The 21,698-nt window shown below is 33.9% G+C and overlaps 1 protein-coding gene across 4 annotated transcripts in view; it reads right to left on the bottom strand.

Annotated features, from left to right (window-relative positions):
* LOC126890547 (protein 5NUC-like) overlaps positions 1 to 21,698 on the bottom strand; it is a 175,736-nt gene that overhangs the window by 84,373 nt on the left and 69,665 nt on the right. For all 4 annotated transcript variants that reach the window (XM_050659554.1, XM_050659555.1, XM_050659556.1 and 1 more), the window contains exons 2-3: positions 16,271 to 16,445; positions 1,052 to 1,387 (exon numbers count right to left, since the gene is read on the bottom strand). In XM_050659554.1, the coding sequence (XP_050515511.1) occupies positions 1,052 to 1,387; positions 16,271 to 16,445 (511 nt within the window). The remainder of the gene's footprint in view (positions 1 to 1,051; positions 1,388 to 16,270; positions 16,446 to 21,698) is intronic.

Below are 21,698 nucleotides of genomic sequence, written 5' to 3'. Positions count from 1 at the left end.
TTTTATTTTTTTGCATAAAAACGGTACATCATATGAAAATAAGACGAGAGAAGATTTTTGTCGCAAATTAAACTAGGAATTTAAAAATGATTTTTAGTTTGACATATCTCAGAGGCGTACTATTTTTTTCTTTAAAAAAATTCAGACCATTACCCATAGGCGCACCAATGATAAATACAAAATTCTTAATTGTATGTCAAAAAAGGTGCAATAACTACATCTTAAAACCCAACGAATTTCATTTTCATAGCTCAACCGGTCTTGGAGCAATACATAAACTGGCAGTTTGAAAATAAAATTTCAACACCCCGTATCTCGGAAACGAAGCATTTGCTCACATACGTTTATAGAGCAAACTGTCATTATTTTTTCATGTAGAATTAATTACCCGTTAAAGTTTGTCATACTTATTTACTAACACCCTGTATATTATAGCATGCATCGTTTTCGCACTATTTAAGCTTGAATACTTAGAATTGAGTACTTGCTGAAAAAGATATACATTCAATTACCTATAATTGATTTAATATTAAAGGGTTTTTCGAGTAATGGTTTGCATTAACTTCAATTTTGGTAATAATAGTTTTTTGTAAAAACTTTTTTTAAGTTATTTATGACTTTTTTATTAAACTTTTTTTAAGTTATTTATGAAAAACTGCTTTAAAACGTGTATATTTTTTCACGAAAAATTAAAATCTTTGATCTTAAAATGTGTTTTTCAAAAAGTATTGATTTATTTTAATAACTTGATATAACAAATGTTACTTATAATTTGTCCCTCTATCGATTAATGGGGTTATTTTTAATAAAATCATTTTCACCCACGAGGATGGGTAGCATCCTCCCCTGGCGTAAAAGCGCAATTTGACACCTTGTCACTTTTGGTTCTAAGGTATTCTTTAAACACACCAATTTTTGTGAAAATCAATGGAGGTTCAACGAAATTGGAGGTAATAGCTCATATCCACCTTCAGTGACTGCACTACTTATTTGGATATCTTTTTATAGCTTCTCAATTATCTCAAGTTTTAAAGTTAAGAAAAAAACTTACCTAAATATTTTGTATAAGCATAAGCTTGAACTACAGGTACTTTCTTCCCGGAAGGTTGAGTTATTACGGTTGGGTATGGCCCGTCAATTGTATCTGTATCTGGTTGCGGTCCATTCCAAAGAAAGGTGTTCGTATGCCCACCCACTACCACATCTACTAACGGGACCTTTTCGGCGATTTCCTTGTCCTTTAGGTAGCCAGAATGACCTACTGCTATAATGATTTTAATTCCCTGTTGGTCTAAAAGTTCGGCCTGTTTATTGATTTCTTCAATTTCATCTAAAAATATTGTTTGTTCCGGACTGGATATTTTCTTGGTTTCGGGTGTCAAATATCCTAAAAAATTGTTATATTAATCAGTATTGATGTAGATATAAAAAGTAAAAAATAAAAAGTAAACTAAAAGTAGATTAATATCCCAGTGAGACGGAGTGATTATATGAGTGCTAAGTAAATTAATGTGTTAAATTGTGATATATATTGGAGTGACCGTAAGCACCAGATATACCGGGGGTCGGTTCAGATGGCATATTCGTCTTCAGCTACACCAAAAACTCCCATGTGATCTGTTTGCATGAATTGAGTGCCGAAATCACTCGAAACTCCAGAAGATGACGTGACCCTAGTCACCAGGTGCTCCGAGTGTCGGCAAGTTAGCTGGCTGAAAATACTTGCGGCACTAAACTTGCGATGTGTAAACAAAAAGAAAGTGCTAGCACGTGCACTTTTCTATATGGTTTACACATGGCAAGTTTAGTGGCCGCAAGTACTTTCATCCAGTAAACTTACCAGTGTAAATGAAGCTATAGATAACTATGTACTCGGAAACCGAAACCGTATTTCACCGAAAACAAATGGAAAACCTGTTAAAAGAATCAACACAGTGGATAGCCCACTGGGAAATTAGAAAAACTAAAACACCATGTGCTCTTGTTAGAGTTCAGTAATCAAACATTCTGTTAATTATATCATATCATCACCTCATACAGTACATTGCATATGATATTAAGTTTAGAGTTGTCTTCACAGAACATTATTTTGGACTACATATTACCAACAAAACCAACGAGTGGTAACGAGTGACGAATAATTGTGCTAGTAACCCACTCACACGACATGGCAGAAGTATAAGCAAGTAACAATAATTATTCGCCAAGTACATGAGTCGTTTGAGTCGGGTTATCGTCAAGTTATCGTCAATACAAATTTAGTACTAGATTAGACGTCATTGTTTTTGCGTGTTACTAAGTGGTAGATAAAGTACGCCAAACGACTCCGTAAGTAACAATAATTTTTTGGTTATCAGGGCAAATAATTAAGGTGATACAGTAGCGATCAACAGGTAGCCAAAACGCGTTCCAAGATTGCGGCTGTAATTTTGAATATTTTTTCGAGATATTTGGCACACGTATTCATAATATAATAAAGAATGGCGGTACAGACCCCAGTTTGAAAAATATATTAATATGTGGAAATTACTCTGTAATTAAATACAATATTAAAAAAACGCGCCTGTACCGCCATTAAGAAGAACAAAAAAATACACTTTCTTCAAATAAACTTTTTTATCCGATGCCTAGATTTTGTGTCATTTTGGAACTACTAATGAAATAAAAAATTTTAGTAGTTCCAAAATGACACAAAATCTAGGTAGGCATCGGATAAAAAATTTATTTGAAGAAAGTGTATTTTTTTGTTCTTCTTAATGGCGGTACAGGCTCGTTTTTTTAATATTGTATTTAATTACAGAGTAATTTCCACATATTAATATATTTTTCAAATTGGTCTCTGTACCGCCATTCTTTATTATATTACGAATATGTGTGCCAAATATCTCGAAAAAATATTCAAAATTACAGCCGCAATCTTGGAACACGTTTTGGCTACCTGTTGATCGCTACTGTTTCCTCTTAAGTAAAAATATAGTTTATTATGCTGTAATTATTTATTTTAGGTCTAACGTACTACAAAATTGTAGATAAAAACTAACTAGGAATGAGATAGAGGAAATAGCCAGAACAATAATGGAATAATATAATGATGAACACATGGGTGGTATTGATCCCGATGCGTCCGAAGAATGTATTGAATATAGTGGCAATGATTCCAGTTCAGAGCAGGAAAGTGATAACGGAATATTTCAAGGAGTATGTGATCAGCAAATGAACGCAGAAGTAGAAAAGTGCCTAGATTTAGTCGCCATGAAAATCTGCCAAGCAGGTGGACCCCAAAAAATATTGTGAAAATTCTTCCCAGACCTTTAGTCGATGCGGAAAATTCAAAAGACGAGCTAAGTGCATTTTTTCAATTTTTTATCCAAAGATATGGTAAAAAGTGAGCATCGTACATACAGATTCTTATTAGAATAATTCAAAGAGTAGAGACATGGTCAACTGATGGCGCAGGAATCCAAAACTTTTCAGAATTCGACGACAAAACAAGTCGTGAACAACAGAAGCAGACAGATAAGTTAGCGACAGGGCGAAAAATTCGCAGACAACTGTCGGAAAAATTTCTAACCAGATGAACGCATTCCAATTGACGAAATGTGGACCCAATTTCATATCGTGGTCGTTGTAGTTTGGTACAATATTTGCCTAACAAGCCAACTATTTGCCTAAAATAAAAATCTTGTGAGATTATGATATATTTGATGTCTCATATTTAGAAATTTACAAAGAAAAATATAATCTACCAAGATATTGTACTCGTATTGGTTGAACCCTTCAAACATTCTAAGAGAAATTTGATCATAGATAATTGCTACAGCTCATCGGTTATCCTTTGTCACAAGAGCTTCTTCACCTAACAATGACTTTGGTTGGCAGTTTGATAAAAGTAAATAGAAAAGGAAAACCCATCGGAGTTCCAACCAAACAAAACTAGACCTATACATTCAATTTTTGCTTTAAAGAAACCACGCTTGTATCCCACAGAGGAGAGGAAAAAGAAATAAGGCTGTCCGAGTGTTACTTTCTACGCAGCATTCTGATGATTCTGTAGATGTAGATGAAATGTTATGCAAACCAAACATTATACTTAGTGGCGTAACATACTCCGTCGGGGCCCCCCCGCAGAATTGGAAATAGGGCCCTCTTTAAAAATTACTAAATGCGACGTGTGTAACAAATACCTATATGTGTTACAGCCCAGTAAATCAACGTAAAATATGGCAATACCGTGTAATTTTCAGTGTCACCACCGAAGTGGTCAACTCAAGACTTTTCGAGTTATTTATGAGTAAAAATGTTTATTGTTCAACAAAAAACCACGTTTTTAGGCGATTTTTCGCAAATAGTTCAAAGAGTAATCGATCGAAAAGAATATTGTTAGAAAAATGTATCTAGCTTATAAAAAAATGAAACAAAAATGAAATCTATCGACTCAGTAAGAGAAAACTTGTAGCTCATTAAAAGTTTTTCTTATTCGTCAAATTCCAAATCGAATATTTTAATGTGAAATAACCAAAAAATTAAATACTGTTAGGGGAAACTCATTAGAACTTTTTTAAAGTGTTTAAAAGAAGTTTTAGTTTTTACAAAAGTTACTAGCATCAAAACTAAGCCAGTTACCCTCAAGGCCTCAAAATACAGCTTATCCCATTTTTTGGTAAACAATTGTGAAAATCTCCCCCTATTTAGCACCCCAAATGAAACTAATCATTATCGCCTTACAAATTACTTAACTTTTTTATACGACCTGTAAGTTTCACCGGTTCAAAGTGCTTATTTTTAAAAGGGTTCTAGTTAAAGGGCTTGAACGAGTCACTAATCACGAATATATGCAAAATTTAAACAGCCATGTCTTAACCAATTTTTATTTTACAGAAAAACAAAATAAAGCCAAAATATTTATAAAAGCAAGACCTACCTAGATTTCTTTACTGTTTGAGATTTTTCGTATCACTAATACTTTTTAAGTTATTTTGAAAAAAAAAGGCATTTTCCAAAATAAAAAAAAACTTTTAAATGTTTTCAAAAATAAGAACTTCGAACCGGTCAAACTTACAGATCATATAAACAATAAATATTTAAAGTAAATGGTAAAGCGCTAATGGTAAATTTTATTTGGGGTGCCAAATAGGGGCAGATTTTCACGATTTTTTTTTTACCAAAAAAAGGGCCAACATTATTTTGAGCGTAACTCGTATAGTTTTGGTGCTAGAAACTTTTATAAAAAAATAAAAATAAAGCTTTTTATACATTTAAAAAATGTTTTAAGAGTTTTTCCCGAAAATTGCTTAATTTTTTGGTTATTTCAGGTAGAAATATTCGATTTGGATTTGAACAAATAAGAATAATTTTTCATGAGCTTCAACTGTGCTTTTACTGTGTCGATAGACTTCATGAATGAGTACACCATTTACTGTATTTTGTATCTTATAAGCTACATTTTTGCTACAAATATTTTTTCGATATCTAATATTTAATTCGATAAATACTTATTTTTGAGTTATTTGCGAAAAACCCGTCTGAAAACGTGGTTTTTTTTTGAAAAATAAACATTTTCACTCGCAAATGACTTAGTACAAAAAGTATTAGCATAGATAAAGAAACTCTATAGAAGAACAAAAGTTGCTTATTAGTCAATTTATATATTTCCGGAATTATTTTAAACGTATGTTTTTCACCCCAAGGAGGGGTGTCGCCCCCCGAAGTAAAAGTAACCAGACGGCATAAATCCAATTTTGAAGTGGAGTGTAACTAGAACCTAAATCCAAATTGTCTAGCAGTCTAGCAAATACGTCCGTCGTGACGCTGATAATATCACTCCAAAACTGTCATTTACTGAGCTATTGGTGTATTAATGCATTGTTTATGACGACTTACATTTTTCATCTTTATTGGTATAGAATAAAATAGAACAAAAATTACTAAATGATTACATTAGTATTATTCTATGAGATGAACAACTTTCTTCGTGCACTATCTACTATCAGCGAATATATCTACAATTTTATGAATTCGGATGGCCAACTTCATTTTCAATACTGCACTGCTTAAAAAACGTATGTATTCAAACAATATAACAACATATTTTTACATATATTAGACAACAAGATGGGGCCCTTGATATATTGGGGCCCCCGTAAGCTTCATGCTGCGGGAGTCTCTGTTACGCTTCTGGATAATTGCATCGAAATACTAAACGTAGGTAAGGATTAAAGAGAAAACTCATTTCTAGATTTAGAAATATTGTTCTAAAATTCGGCAAATTGCAATTCTCAAATCTTTCAATAGTCACGTACAAAGCATTAAAGTTTATTGTCGTTAGAAATTTACGTCTATTTAGAAATTTACGTTTAATTTTAAACACACAATGGAAAATAATATAACAATAACAGATTTTTACATAATATCAGATGACAAGATGCGGCCTCTAATCGATTGGGGCCCCCCGCAAGCTTCACGCTGCGGGGGCCTCTGTTACGCCCCTGACTATTTATATACGAACTAGACAGTGACCATTCGCCATAGTTTATTAGCTCATGAACATTGCAGAAATAAATTCCAATATATTTTATTTATCATTACTAATAATTGCGATAATTCCCTAAGTAACAGATATGTTTTTAAAAATTTAGCTTTTCCTTAATGATACCCCATTTGCAACAGAGGGCAAATATTACCAAACTATACTGGAAAAAACTACCCGAAAAAAGGAAGAGGAAGGTGTAGGAAAAAGGAAAGTGCGCCCGACAAAATAGAGTAACCAAAATAAAGTGCCAAAGATGCAGTAAATCAGCATGTAAAGAGCATGCAATCACCACACATATTTGTTTAGAATGCATCACGAAAATCAAACAGAAAGTATTTAAAATTAAATTCCTTTATAATATGTGTTTATTTATTCATACAGGGTGATTGATTAGTGGGGTAAAGCTCCGTAGATCCGTTATAGTAATAGATAGCGATAAAAGTTAATAACAAAAATTGTGCCAACTTTGAGCTTCACATTAAAAAATTAGTTAGAATGTTACAGGGTGTTGGATTACATAGTGGCAGACCAAACTTATGTTTTTGTTTAAGTAGAAGACCCTGTATTTTATTTTATATTCGAATTCTTCTTAACTTCTCCATTACAAAAATATAAAGGTTTGTTATGTTAAACAGCGTATTTACAAAGTTATAACCAATTTTATATGAAAATCGAAAAGTTCAACTCCCTGTATAAATAAAAATAAGTACAACGGCAATGGTTTATTGAGGCCATATTTTTTAGTTATTGTCAAAATTTTCATAAATGATTGATATTGCTAATTTTCTTTATATTGAATACAGGGTGAGTCAAAACGCAAGTCCACTATTTTCTCATTAATTTTAAATATAACACCCTGTATTTTATATCACTATTGAAAAGTACCATTACCGTACTTTAATTTATATACAACATTCCCTATGCCTAAATTTATTAGTTTTCGAGATATTTTCATTTTTCCATGGAACAGTAACGTGGCCACCCAGATTACCAGAATTTAATAAACCGGACCGATTTTTTTGGGGTAACTTTAAGAATGAAGGTTATAAAATGCCTCCAACAACAAGAGATCAGATGAAAAATAGAATACAATCTTCCTTAGTCTCAGCATCCGTATGGCTTGCAAATTATAGAAGCCTCCCAGGTGTAACCAGAGAAGTTTCTCATTGTTTTCAGTCTGGTGGGATGTAGAGTAACATTATGTTGTTTTATATGCCATTAGAGTGAAAACTTAGTCTTTTGCTAGTAGTTGCCGCTAGGGCATCTATGCCCTAGCGGCATAGATGCTCGTGACTAGTTCGTTGCAATCCGTGACTGCACGCCGGGGTTTGTTTTGGTTGGATCAGAGAGAGCAGCATATTATGTGCCTCTTGATGAGAGACTAATAAGTTTCGAAACAGGTAGAGGTACTTGCTACACTCTCTGATTGGACTAGAATATGGTGCGGCTGTATTTTCGTTTTGCAATGAAATTGAAAATGGTTATAAATTTTTGATTTACTTGTTTACTCTGATTGGAGTACGAAGGGAACCATTCTCGTTGGAACTTTACCGCGCTGAGCAGATGGGACGTGAATTATAAATTGTAAAATTCCCTCATCTTTCTTAGTCTCAGCATCCGTATGGCTTGCAAATTGTAGAAGTCTCGGAGGTGTAATCAGAGAAGGTTCTCATTGTTTTCAGTCTGGTGGGATGTAGAGTAACATTATGTTGTTTAATATGTCATCAGAGTGAAAACTTAGTCTTTTGCTAGCACTTGCCCCTAGGGCATCTATGCCATTTCGTTCGTTGCAATCCGTGACTGCACGCCGGGGTTTGTTTTGGTTGGATTAGAGAGAGCAGCATATGTGCCTCCTGATGAGAGACTAATAAGTTTCGAAACCGGTAGAGGTGCTTGCTGCACTCTCTGATTGAACTAGAGTCTGGTGCGGCTGTATTTTCGTTTTGCAACGAAATTGAAAATGGTTAGTCATTTTTGATTTACATGTTTACTCTGAGTGGAGTACGAAGGGAACCATTCTCGTTGGAAGTTTACCGCGCTGAGCAGATGTACGTGAATTATAAATTGTAAAATTCCCTCATCTTCTTTAGTCTCAGCATCCGTATGGCTTGCAAATTGTAGAACCCTCGGAGGTGTAACCAGAGAAGGTTCCCATTGTTTTCAGTGTGGTGGGATGTAGAGTAACATTATGTTGTTTTATATGCCATCAGAGTGAAAACTTAGTCTTTTGCTAGCAGTTGCCGCTAGGGCATCTATGCCATTTCGTTCGTTGCAATTTGTGACTGCACGCCGAGGATTGTTTTGGTTGGATCAGAGAGAGCAGCATATGTGCCTCCTGATGAGAGACTAATAAGTTTCGAAACCGGTAGAGGTGCTTACTGTACTCTCTGATTGGACTAGAATATGGTGCGGCTGTATTTTCGTTTTGCAACGAAATAGAAAATGGTTATTCATTTCTTAGTCTTAGCATCCGTATGGCTTGCAAATTGCGGAAGCCTCGGGGCTGTAACCAGAGCAGGTTCCCAATGTTTTCAGTCTGTTGGGATGTGGAGTAACATTATGTTGTTTTATATGCCATCATAGTGAAAACTTAGTCTTTTGCTATCAGTTGCCGCTAGGGCATCTATGCCATTTCGTTCGTTGCAATCCGTGACTGCACGCCGATATTTGTTTTGGTTGGATGAGAGATCAGCATATGTGCCTCCTGATGAGAGACTAATAAGTTTTGAAACCGGTAGATTTGCTTGCTATACTCTCTGATTGGACTAGAGTCTGGTGCGGCTGTATTTTGTTTTTGCAACGAAATTGAAAATGGTTATTCATTTTTTATTTACATGTTTACTCTGATTGGAGTACGAAGGGAACCATTCTCGTTGGAACTTTACCGCGCTGAGCAGATGGGACGTGAATTATAAATTGTAAAAATCCCTCATCTTCCTTAGTCTCAGCATCCGTATGGCTTGCAAATTGTAGAACCCTCGGAGGTGTAACCAGAGAAGGTTCCCATTGTCTTCAGTCTGGTGGGATTAATTTTGAAATGTGAAGCTCAAAGTTGGCTACAATTTTTGTTGTTAACTTTTATATATTACCGTTGACTGGTAAATATAATATAAATATCCGTATTTATCAATCATCGACGCTATTACTATAACGGATCTACGGAGCTTTACCCCACTAGGCACTCATCAAGCATTCTGTATGTATTTAAGAATTAGGTAGTTTTTTTAGCAAATATTTTTTCTATGTTACTCTAGCTCAGTTAATAAACTACTACACTAAACTACTATACTACTACTATAACAGGTAAACTATTGATACAAAAATTTAATGTGTATTACTCGTCTGCTACTTTAGTATAATATGCGATCTACCTGCCCCTATCTATTATAGTGTGCAAAAAAGACAATTTGGCTCATTCCCATTTGAAATACAGTGGCCTCTCTCTATAACGAACACGGATATTACAAGGTTTCACTTATAGCGAGGTACACTAGATGTCTCATAAAATTCCTATTGAACTATAACACCTCTATAACGAGGTATATTTGGTTATAATGAGGAAAAATGAAATCGAAGAATATGTTTCTTCACCTGTTTTTAGCGCAGTAATGGCAATGGCTATAAATAAAACCCCAACTGCCTGTATATAGAAATGCCCAACATCTGTATTATTATCGAGGCCAGTGCTGTAATAATCTCCACCGCCTGTCATAAACTTCGTTTTGTTCATCTATCGACCGATATTGAATACTATAGGAAATTTACAATTTACCTTGGCGAAGTCTCATTCTTCAGGTCGACCATCCACCTAATAAACTACCTAAGAGGCATCAAAACATTTGAATATTATTGTTGTCTGATATAACGATATCCGCTTATAACGAGGTAATTAGTCAGCCACTTCAGTTCTCGTTGTAGAGGGAGTCTACAGTCTACTGTAGTATAATAGTAATACAATAGTATAAATTGCTATAACAATGTATTACTTTACAAAATTAAAATAATAATTCTTCTAATTTATGTGTTTTATTCCATGGACGTATAAATAAAGATTATTTATTCACTTTGTAAAGATTTTTCTGCTGGCGCTGTATAGGTACCTACCTGAACAATACCATAATCTTTTCAATCTTTTCTCATAGGGTTTGCACACTGTAAACTTTACAAAATAAATAAAACGCAAAAATCAGAAGAATTATCAATTTAATTTTGCAAGTTAATACTTTGTGATATCAATTTATCATTTTATCATTATTATTATTTTATCATTATTTTAATTGGGAATAAGCCACAAAAATTGGCTTATATTTAACTAAAATAGTAAATAGAGATATAACAAAGGATTTATATTTTAAAATTAATAAATAAATAATAATAAATTCTTCTTGTTTATAAACGCGATGCTAGACGGTACAGTATAGTAGCACCCTACTATAGGTACTTATCCAAGCAAATATTTTGTTTCATCTCAAAAATACACACAACCAAATTTATATGGAATCATCTTAAATTTCTTATTATTTCGTGCGAATTTAAAAAAAAAACGAACACACGAAGTCAAACAGAATTTATTTTAAAGCTATTTAATAACAAATACGTAAAAATTAAATAAAACAAAAAAGTATTTAAGTAACACACAAATTGAAACTTGTTGTTTTAAAGTTAATAGAATAAAAAATTTCAATGGAAAACTAATAATGTTTAAATTGTTTTTATTTTTTTTTTTAATTTTTTTTGGTAGTCAGTGTTATCACCTCTAGTCCTATGCAAGCTTCAGTTTGCGTGGGCACGCTCCTAATCAAATTTCAACATTTTGGTGTGGTAGGTTGCTCCATTCTTCAAGAGCAGCTTATACTAGCCTTGCGGTGTCTTGTGGATTATCCCGGCGAGCTCTAATTTTTCTATTAAGCATATCCCACAAATACTCTATAGGGTTAAGCTCGGGTGAGCAAGCAGTCCACTCCAAACAAGGAATACCTTCTGCTTCAATGATGTCTCTAGTCACTCTAATGGTATGTAGAGGTCCATTATCATGCATGAAAATTAAATTCTCTCCTGTTGCATCTCTCCAGAGCCTAACTACAGGTTATCAACATACCTGTGAGCAGTTAAAGTTAATTGGATGAAAATTAAAGGAGTTTTTTTAATAATAATAGTCTCCCGTTTTATACCGCTCACGTGGCTTTGGGAGTATAGCAGGGTAGTCTGCTATATCTAGGGCCTACGGTATACAAGGAAGGTAACAGGGCCAGTGCTACGCTTCAACCGCCTATTATTACCCCTGGTTTTACCCAAGGTACTCATTTTAGTCAGGCTGAGTCGACCTGGGGCCTATAAACATTTTAAAAATGTCTAGTTGTTCTTGCCGGCGGTAGGATTTGAACTCTGGACCACCGGCACGCTAGCCTAGCACACTACCACTCGGCTACGCCGGCCCTCAATTAGTTTTTTTACGGATCACAATTCCTCTCGAGAACATTATACTTTCCAAAAAGACTAAGTTTTCATTCTAATGGCATATAAAATAACATAATGCTATTCTACATCCCACCAGAATGAAAACAATGGGAACCTTCTCTGGTTACACCTCCGTGGCTTCTACAATTTGCAAGCCTTACGGATGCTGAGACTAAGGAAGATGAGGGAATTCTACAATTTACAATTCACGTCCCATCTGCTCAGCGCGGTAAAGTTCCAACGAGAATGGTTCCCTTCATACTCCACACAGAGTAAATGTAAATCAAAAATGAATAACCATTTTCAATTTCGTTGCAAAACGAAAATACAGCCGAACCATATTCTAGTCCAATTAGAGAGTGCTGAACGCATAGCGCTGAGTCTCCAACGAAATGGCATAGATGCCCTAGCGGCAACTGCTACCAAAAAGACTAAGTTTTCACTCTAATGGCATATAAAACAACATAATTTTTCATTCTGGTGGGATGTAGAATAGCATTATGTTGTTTTATATGCCATTAGAATGAAAACTTAGTCTTTTTGGTAGCAGTTGCCGCTAGGGCATCTATGCCATTTCGTTCGTTGCAATCCGGGACTGCACGCTGGGGTTTGTTTTGGTTGGATCGAGGAGAGCAGCGTATGTGCCTCCGGATGAGAGACTAATAAGTTTCGAAACCGGTAGAGGTGTTTGCAGCACTCTCTGATTGGACTAGAATATGGTTCGGCTGTATTTTCGTTTTGCAACGAAATTGAAAATGGTTATTCATTTTTGATTATACTTTCCCTTCCATATTTGTGAACAGATCTGGCAGTTTTCATTCTTGCTTGTCTTCTTCGACCTCTAAGTACACGATTTCGTGGGTCATCTGATTTTACACCAATCCTGAGTTTTTCTGAAAATAGCACATATACAGTCTCCTGCTGTATAATTCTTGACACGAACTCTTCTTCTTATCGTTTCAACTGAAAAAGTTACACCTGTAGCTTCCAAAAGCTGCCTTTGGAGCTGCAGGTGAGAAATAGCTGTTTTTCAGCTGATTGGACAATTAAACGATCGTGGCGAGCCGTTATTACTTTTTGGCGACTTTCCCTTGCTTTATTTTTAAGCTTTCCTAGTTCCTGTTACCTAGCATAGGTTTTGGACAGAACGCCCTGTGTTACGCATAGCTCTACAGCTACGTCCCATTTTACTTTCTCCACAAGACCAATAGCTTTCCCCGTTGTAAGTTCTATAACCCCACATGACGTATATTTTCGTTTTTGGACGCAAAAGTTAGTTTATTTATTTTCGTTCAATTTGCAAGTCAAGCAAATAACCTATACCGTACCGAGTTGTACTATCTGCTTGTCGATTTGTTTATTTTCAATAAAAACCTTTATTCTTCGCAACAATAACAAGTTTTTTCAAAAGAAATAAATATTGCTTTGAAATATATGTTGATTCCATATAAGTTTGGTTGTGTATAATATAATTTTAATATTTTGAGTTGTTACGGTTTAAAACGGGATGTGCGATATTATCACCAATTCATGCCAATTTGAGAGATCTAAACTAAGATGTTTAATGAACGTTTAAAGTCGGAATGGTAGTCACCTATAGGCTCTCCTCGTGAGGTTGATAGCTCATCACCTCAATATAAACCCAAAAATGTGTCCGAATCACTATAGGGTCATTCAAAAAATTTAAGCGACTCAGCAGTTTTTCATGAAAAATATATATTTACCACCTTTACTTTACCCGGATCTTTCGGACACGCTGCAGTTTCTCAACATGACTCTACCTTACCGACAGAGTTTACGAGTAGTGCACGGTAAATTGAAGGTGTAATTACAAAAAAAAAATATGTATGTCTTTGTACTCACTTTATAATGCTCAAAAAATTACGGGATCTGGATTTCAATGCATATTTTTTTATAATTCTCGTATCAAAGTTACGCGTAAAATTAGTCGTCGTATTGATAACAGTTGAGAAATGGCTATTGATTATGTATTTTTAATTTTTATTTAATTCATTAATATTTTTTGTATTTTGACAACGGCATCAGATTTGGACGTCGAAACGTTAATAAAATCATTTTTTTAGTAAAATTGTGGCCTATTTCCCATCAAAACTAGTTAATTACAAAAATGCCACAAGAAAATAGCTTCAAAACAACATTGATTATGTACTTTAGAAAGGAACTACAACGTTAACTGGGTTTTATTTTTTATATGGTCAATGAACCTCTAAATATTAAAAAACCACGAAGTGCTACCATTTAAAGGGAAGCGATTTTGAGAAAGGGGTGAATTAGTCCCTAGGCACAGGGTGCATTAGGGTGAGTTCTATGCACTTTTGGTACAATCACTTCTACATACAGAAAAATTGTTCCAAATTAAATTTACTATCGAAATATCACCTTTTAAAGTCAAAAATATTTTTTTTTGCAAAAACATATTAAAAAAAGCAAAAAAAAATCACGAAAGACAAGAATTTTGTTTTTGCCCCATAAGTTTTTTCCACGGGGATATAGGTATAGGCATTGCTTCACAGAAAAAACTTCTATCCTTCCTTTAAAATTACGTTTAGAAGTCTCTAAGATTTATAGTTTCCGAAATATGATTTTGGGCGTTTGGGCCATTTTCCATGTTATTTCGCAAACATTGTTCTGCAACTTTTTTCTACGTACCTTTAGGTGTGAGTATGCAATGGTACAGTAGGAAGTCAATTACCATTAAAATGTTACCATAAAAATTATTTTGAAATGCAGGCGACCCGAATCTTTCGTTCCATCTTCTCTGTATTATGCCATTCAGGTAGTTTATAACAATGGTTCGAGAATGAAAACGAAGGATTTTGGTCAATTCAGTGACGGGGAATTGGGTATAAATGTTTGGAAAATAAAATTTTATTATAATGTTTTATTACATAATAATATGTGCAATATAAGTATACAATTGTTAAACGATATTCATGAGTTCTTTTTAACAATCGTATTATTAAATGTGATCTCCTAGTAACCGATTTATTTCATTCTTTTTCATGCAAAGGTAGTAGTTTTTCAATTAAAAGAGAATGGTATTGTAACTGGCATTATCCATTACTATGACAGAATTTTGAGGTTTGTTCCATCTGAAAGAAATATTCTTCAATTACGTCTGCAGTAATTTCCTCATGATAATCTTTGGTGGCTCTTGAAGTAAATTCTAATAAACCACCATTTACAAAGCCAGTACCAAATCCAATATGAGTACATAATTATTAGGCTACGACCTATTCCAATAGATGGGTTCAAACCTTCCATAAAAGCCTGTCGTGGATTGATAATATTTTTATCAACATTTTGAAAAAGTGTGTCCTTCGCTAACCAGGTTTCATCTAAATAATAAATTGTTTTCCTTTTATTCGGAATCTTTTAATTGTTCTTAGATATTCCCTTCTCCAACAAACAATATAATCTTTGTCAAGAAGTAAAGCTATTTTGTTAGCTTTTTCCCACGAAAAATTAATTCCTTAAGACACTTCCACAATGTTGTTTGACTAAAAACCGGTAGTTCGCCGTCTTATGTAATACTATTCCAAATCTTGTTTGTGGTAGGTATTTCTTTATGTAAATAAATATAATGAAGAGATAACGTTTTCGTTGTTTTCCTCGTATTAAAAATAATGAACTTAATGAGGTATGCAGTTTTAACGAAGTCATCAATTTCCATTAGTTTTTTTCCGATAGTTTTTTTTGCTCGATCCTTCCTCCAGCATTCCTTTCTTTTAGAAATCGATAAATTGTTGCTTTCCCAACTCTAGTCATTACTGAAGAACAACCAATGATTTCCCGAACAGTAGTGTTTTGTAAACTAATGCATCATGCCCATTCAATATAATAGTCTTAAAATGGCGTGCGGGTGTTACAATTCAATGTTCGCTCCAATGCTCCAGACCATATTTTTCTCCCCTACAGCACTATGATGAGCGATAGAGGCGCTCTTGCCAGCCAAACGCTTTTAATGTTGGAGTCCTGGGTATAAACTCCAACATGGTGTCCTAACCGATCAATGCAGGCTAGCGTGAGGCGCTTTTATCCTGCTTTTCCCTTGTGACATAATATGTCATAATATGACATAATATGACATAATGTGACATAATAATCGCTGATTATAAGTTATACTATGGAATGATTCAAAACCGAAACATGTACATAAACAATGAGAGTAGGAGGCACGAAATATGTTTCCCAAATAAATGTCGGTAGAAAAATAAAAGCTCTACGAGAACCAAAAACAAAATATATGTAAGTATATCTTACCAATTATTCCGATCTTTCTGCCAGCTTTTTCAATAATTATGTATTTTTGAACGTAAGGTGTGATGTTAGGTTCTAGTGATAAGTCCAAGTTGCAAGTAACTGTAGGGAATGTCAACTTCGATAAATATTGTCCAAGTTCTTTCGTTCCTTTGTCGAACTCATGATTTCCAAGACACTGAAAATAAATAAAAATATTCTATAGATTCCTTTAATAATGCTTAACTTAGTACAAAAACTTAGTAGCTATATCGGTTACTATGTAGTAAAATTTAATTTAGTAATAAATAAATTCTCTCAATAATATCTTAATTCTTGACATGTTTGTTATTTCTTCTTGGCAGGTTTTTTCTATTCTCTTCAGTATATCCGTTACTACTCGTCATTTGTTCTTATGTGCCGTTCTTTTAACGTTCTTTATTTTTGTTACCAAACTTTTTAGTTTATGGTTTTTATGTTTATTTTTGTTGCCAAACTTTTTTTTACCTACCTATTGTCTGTCCTTCTTGCTAAGTGTCCGTGAATTTTTCACGCGTTTTATAATAGGTTCAAACTGCAACTCTTTTCTAATTGAAGACCCTGATGCAAGAAGGGGTAAGTAACAATATGTAAATTTTACAGGAGAAGCAAAAAAAGTTTTATTTTTTAATTTAAAATTTATGTTATTCATGAAGTAGGGCCTAACTAATACAACAGGTATAAATGAACCATTCTACAGCCAAACAACAATGCTATTAAGGAAAAAAAAATTGGTGCAATAATAGGATAAGTTTAAGCTTTTTTTGTATTGTAGTTTACAGCAGGTGCAAAAAGGGGATAAGTTACATTAAAACCCATTTTCAGAAGAAATACTTTATTATTAAATGTAAACTACTTATTAATAAAAATGAATATAAAATAAAGCAACGCAAATTTTAACAGAAAGTATATTTCTTATACAAACATGTATCCATTATAAACGTTTTAATAAAATAAAATTAATTAATCAGACTCATCATCGACAGAGCTATGTGTATGTGTATCCGTGACATCTGAATCAACTTCTATCTCTTCTAATGTCTCGAGTAATCTGCGAAACCTGTATCAAACTTGACAAATAAGAGTCTTGTTTTTCTTGACTTGAAAGAGTATTAAAAACCAATATTATTTCCTGCTTTTCGGTTTCTGAAAGTTTTTCTATGCATTTCTTACTACACTTGCAATCATCGCCTTGTTTCCTTTCTGGTACCACTTTTCCCGTTGTCGTAGATTTATAAGCTTCACCTCTAGCTCTTTTTATTTTCTGCACATTTCTTTTCCAGCTCTTGGGATTTCTTGTTTTCTTTCGTCCATGTTTATTATTTGCAGCGTCTTTATCAGCGGACTCCTTCTCTTCATATAAATTATTTTCAGATGCACCAGAATCATTCGAAGGCAGAAACTGCCTGAACTTTGAAATGGTTCATCCTCACTATTTGAACTCATAATAATATCCTATGATATAGTAATAATAAAAAAATCCTCGATATTTTACTAAACCGTACCTCTCGCACTATGTTAACTCTCCAACAGTTTCTCGGTTACTACGTGACTTAAAGGGGTGATACACACGCGAGTAAGTACGCGAACTTATGGCTCGCGACCTTTTTCGCGCGTGTATCACCGCAAGTACGCGTACTTTAAGTCCGCCGAGTAAGTACGCCGTCGATCCAACAAGTTTGAAATCTTACTCGTAACCCGTACGTGTATCACTTCCACGAGCCACGAGCCTCGAGCCATCATGTTATTGCGTTTAAAGTTACATTTATATTTTCACTAATTAAGCAAATTGCCTAGAAATAATTCAATCGTTTATTGTTGAAAGGAGACAAGTTACATTTTATAAGTTTTGAGAAAACCGTAAAACACTATTTTAAGCTATACTAAATTATTTTGATTATTTGTTTTTGAGTAAACCTAATTATTTATAGGCTGTTTTATCCTCCTGATGAAAATATTACCATCTTATCTATGATATTTTGTTTGTTTATGCCTACCTTGTATTAAATTAAAATAGATCCAAAACAAGTGCTATACTTCACATCATGATTTTGACAGCTTACTACACTTACAAAAAAAATTATTCTTCTATTTAACAAAACCTGATCAAAAAATAATCAAACTCTACTAAAAAACATAAGATTTCAGCAAAATTAGGTACACAGAAAATAAAAAATTTAACCACGAGGACAGTTTCTAAATTTTTTGCTACCGACGGTGACCGCGTTCTTTAAAACCGCGTACTTTAAGTCTGCCGTGTATCACCGACGGCGAGCCGAGTAAGTCCGCGATCTTTAAACCCGCGTACTTAAAGATTGCGTGTGTATCACGCGCTTTAGATCGCGTTCGTGGCTCATGCAGATACCGGTACCTTACCCAATCGCGTCAAGCCACCGCGCACCGGTGCAGTAGTGGGACAGAATAACACACATAAAAATTAATTCAAAATTTGGTGCAAGAACGGAATAAGTTACACATTTCTTATACCGTTCTTGCACCAGACCATACTAGGGGATAAGTAGTTTTCTCTTATAATTTCAGTATCTATTACCTGTACATCTCCTATATTTGCGCCAGGCAAGAACAGTTACTTTTCAACCTAAATAAGCACCTACCTTGCTTTGGTAGAATTTGGTACTTATCCCCTTCTTGCACCAGGGTCTTCAATTGCGGATACGGTTTTTTCGAGTCAAATCTCTTAAGGACCTCACATCTATCAACTTAAAAAAGTCCTACGATATGGTACCCTTAAATAAACTTTTTGAAATGCTAGACGAGAGTGACCTCAGTGGAGTCTAAACATAAATATATCACTCTTTTAATGGTAGGGGAGCCCAAGCGGGAATTTTTGCAGTTACTCGACCGCGTCAGATTATCATATGGGGAGAAACCTGGTACCCTGCAGATGTACCTCTAGCATATATTGGCTCTTAACACAGGGAAGTTCGTTAAGGGGGGCCCGGAAAAAAATCTTTCCTTAAAAATACTCGAAATTGTCAGATTAGGATAAGGTAAGTTAAGTACATGCAAAAGAGTGTATACATATTTCAAAAATCTATTTAAAAAAAGTTTCACAAAAAAGCGAATATTTCGCGAAATGAAGGTCAGATCGAAAAACTAAAAAATACGTCTTCAATATTTTTCAAAAATCTATCGAATGGTACTAAACAGGACCCCCACGAAGAGAGGTGGGAGGTAAATTTAAAATTTTAAATACAAAAACCCACGATATTTCGCAAAATGAACATCAGATCGAAAAACTGCAAAATACACTTTTAAAATGTTTTTGAAAAATCTATCGAATGGTACCAAAAACGACCTCCCACGGAGGTGGGGTGGGGGGTTACTTTAAAATCTTAAATAGTGCCCTCAAATTTTTATTGCAGATTTCGATTCTTTGCGTAAAAATAAGCAACTTTTAGTCGAGACATTTTTTCCAATTATGGATAGATGGCGCTATAATCGGAAAAAACGATTGTTGGAAATGGAAAATTAAATTAAAAAATGGAAAGTCCCCACTAAAATGTAAAATTTTACTTAACTTTTTTTTGATTTAAGAACCTAGTAATCAAAACCCAATAGGTCCCCATAACGCTCGAGTGACTGCAAATTTAGCATACTTTGCTCCCCTATCATAAAATTAATAAAGGTTTAAAATAAGGTTGTTGCCTATCTTAAGTTGTATATTCATAGAGCCCTACATAATAGGGAACTTGCATAAAATTTTAAATTCGAAAAAATGCTATAAATCACAATAGAACATAATTCAAATATATGTATATCAAAGAAAAAAGTTGTTTTTGTCTTTCGTTTGGCCCCTAAAGACGATAAAAATCGAGAAAAAATTCAAATTATAGCAGCCAGCCAAAAATGCGACCTCATTGTTCGTGACATCGTATTATTGTAATGTTTGAAGCCCGCGCCATTAATGCATTACGTTTGGTATTCGTTTACTTGTAGTAATCATTTTATGATGTAAAACATTTTATTTCAGTTTTATAAATCTTTAAGTTGCTGTAAACTGCATAATATATTATTATTTCATAATATTTGAGTGCTTTTGTTAAGAATTTTTTTTAAATTACCGAAGAGGTTTTTCTAAAGGGCAGTATGATAAAATATCCATTATGAACATAAATCTTTATTATTATGATTAGTTTATTTTAATTTTGTAGTAAAAACAGTTCCAGAAAAATACTGTACGAATATAGGTAAATATTCAATTATATCTATGTAGTTTCTTTGTTCTGTTCATTTACTCTTTAATTTTTCATAAATAGTTTTTGTGCTAGCTGGCTTCAGTGTGTAATAAATTTTAAATACTTAGTATACTCTTCATCTTCAAGGTAAATTTAGGCTTATTTAGTGATTGATAATAGCAGAGTGCTCTTTGAATATTATAATCAACTTGTTACAGCCGTGTAGTTCTACTCGTTTCGTCACGAGCAGCAGCCATGTTTTAAAGGTATAACAAAATTCCTAAATCCGTCCCCTTTGACGTCCACTGGTGTCAACCGATGATGGGGATAGTTCTAGTGTTGAAGATGCACCATGTGCCATTTGTGGAAATCGTTTTAGACAAGAAAATTGAAGAGAAACATGGATCAGGTGTTCGGAATGCTGTAAGTGGTGTCATGAACTAGAACCCTTGGATTGACATGAAATTTGGTATACGTATAGCTTACATGTCAAAGAAAAAAAGTGATATTGTGCCGATGTATGCTTTTGCCCTGGGGGTGACTTTCACCCCCTCTTAGGGGAGAAAAAATATATGTCCAAAATAAGTCTGGAAATGGGTAAACTGACTAATTTTAAGTAACTTTTGTTCTATAGAGCTTTTTCGCCAAGTCAACACTTTTCGAGTTATTTGCGAGTGAATATGTTCATTTTTCAACAAAATAACCACATTTTTAGATGGTTTTTCGCAAATAACTCAAAAAGTAAGTATTTTGTCGAAAAAAACGTTCTTAGCAAAATTATAGCTTATAAAAAAGTAAAAAAAAATGGTGTACGCGTTAGGTCTCTGGATGTCGTAGAACCAGAGTTATAGCCAATGAAAAATATATTCATATTCACCAAATTTCAAATAGAATATTTCGACGTGAAATATCCAAAAAATTAAGCACTTTTTGGGGAAAACCCAAAAGCTTTATTTCTGTTTTTACAAAAAGTTTCTAGCATTAAATTTAAGCAAGTTGCGCTCAAAATAAAGTTGGTCCCTTTTGTTTTTGCAAAAAAAATCAGGAAGACCACCCCCTAATTAGCAACTTAAATTAAATTAACCGTTACCGCTCCACAAATTATTTTACTTATGTTGTGTTTATATGATCTGTAAGTTTCATCGATTCAAAGTGCTTATTTTTGAAAAAATTTGGTTTCAAAGTAAAATTTTTAAAAATTGAAATTTTGAAAA

This window comes from Diabrotica virgifera, chromosome 8, assembly GCF_917563875.1.
Source record: "Diabrotica virgifera virgifera chromosome 8, PGI_DIABVI_V3a".
Classification (NCBI taxonomy): domain Eukaryota; kingdom Metazoa; phylum Arthropoda; class Insecta; order Coleoptera; family Chrysomelidae; genus Diabrotica; species Diabrotica virgifera.
Note: the sequence above shows the minus strand (reverse complement) of the source record. Positions and strands in the feature narration are given on the sequence as shown.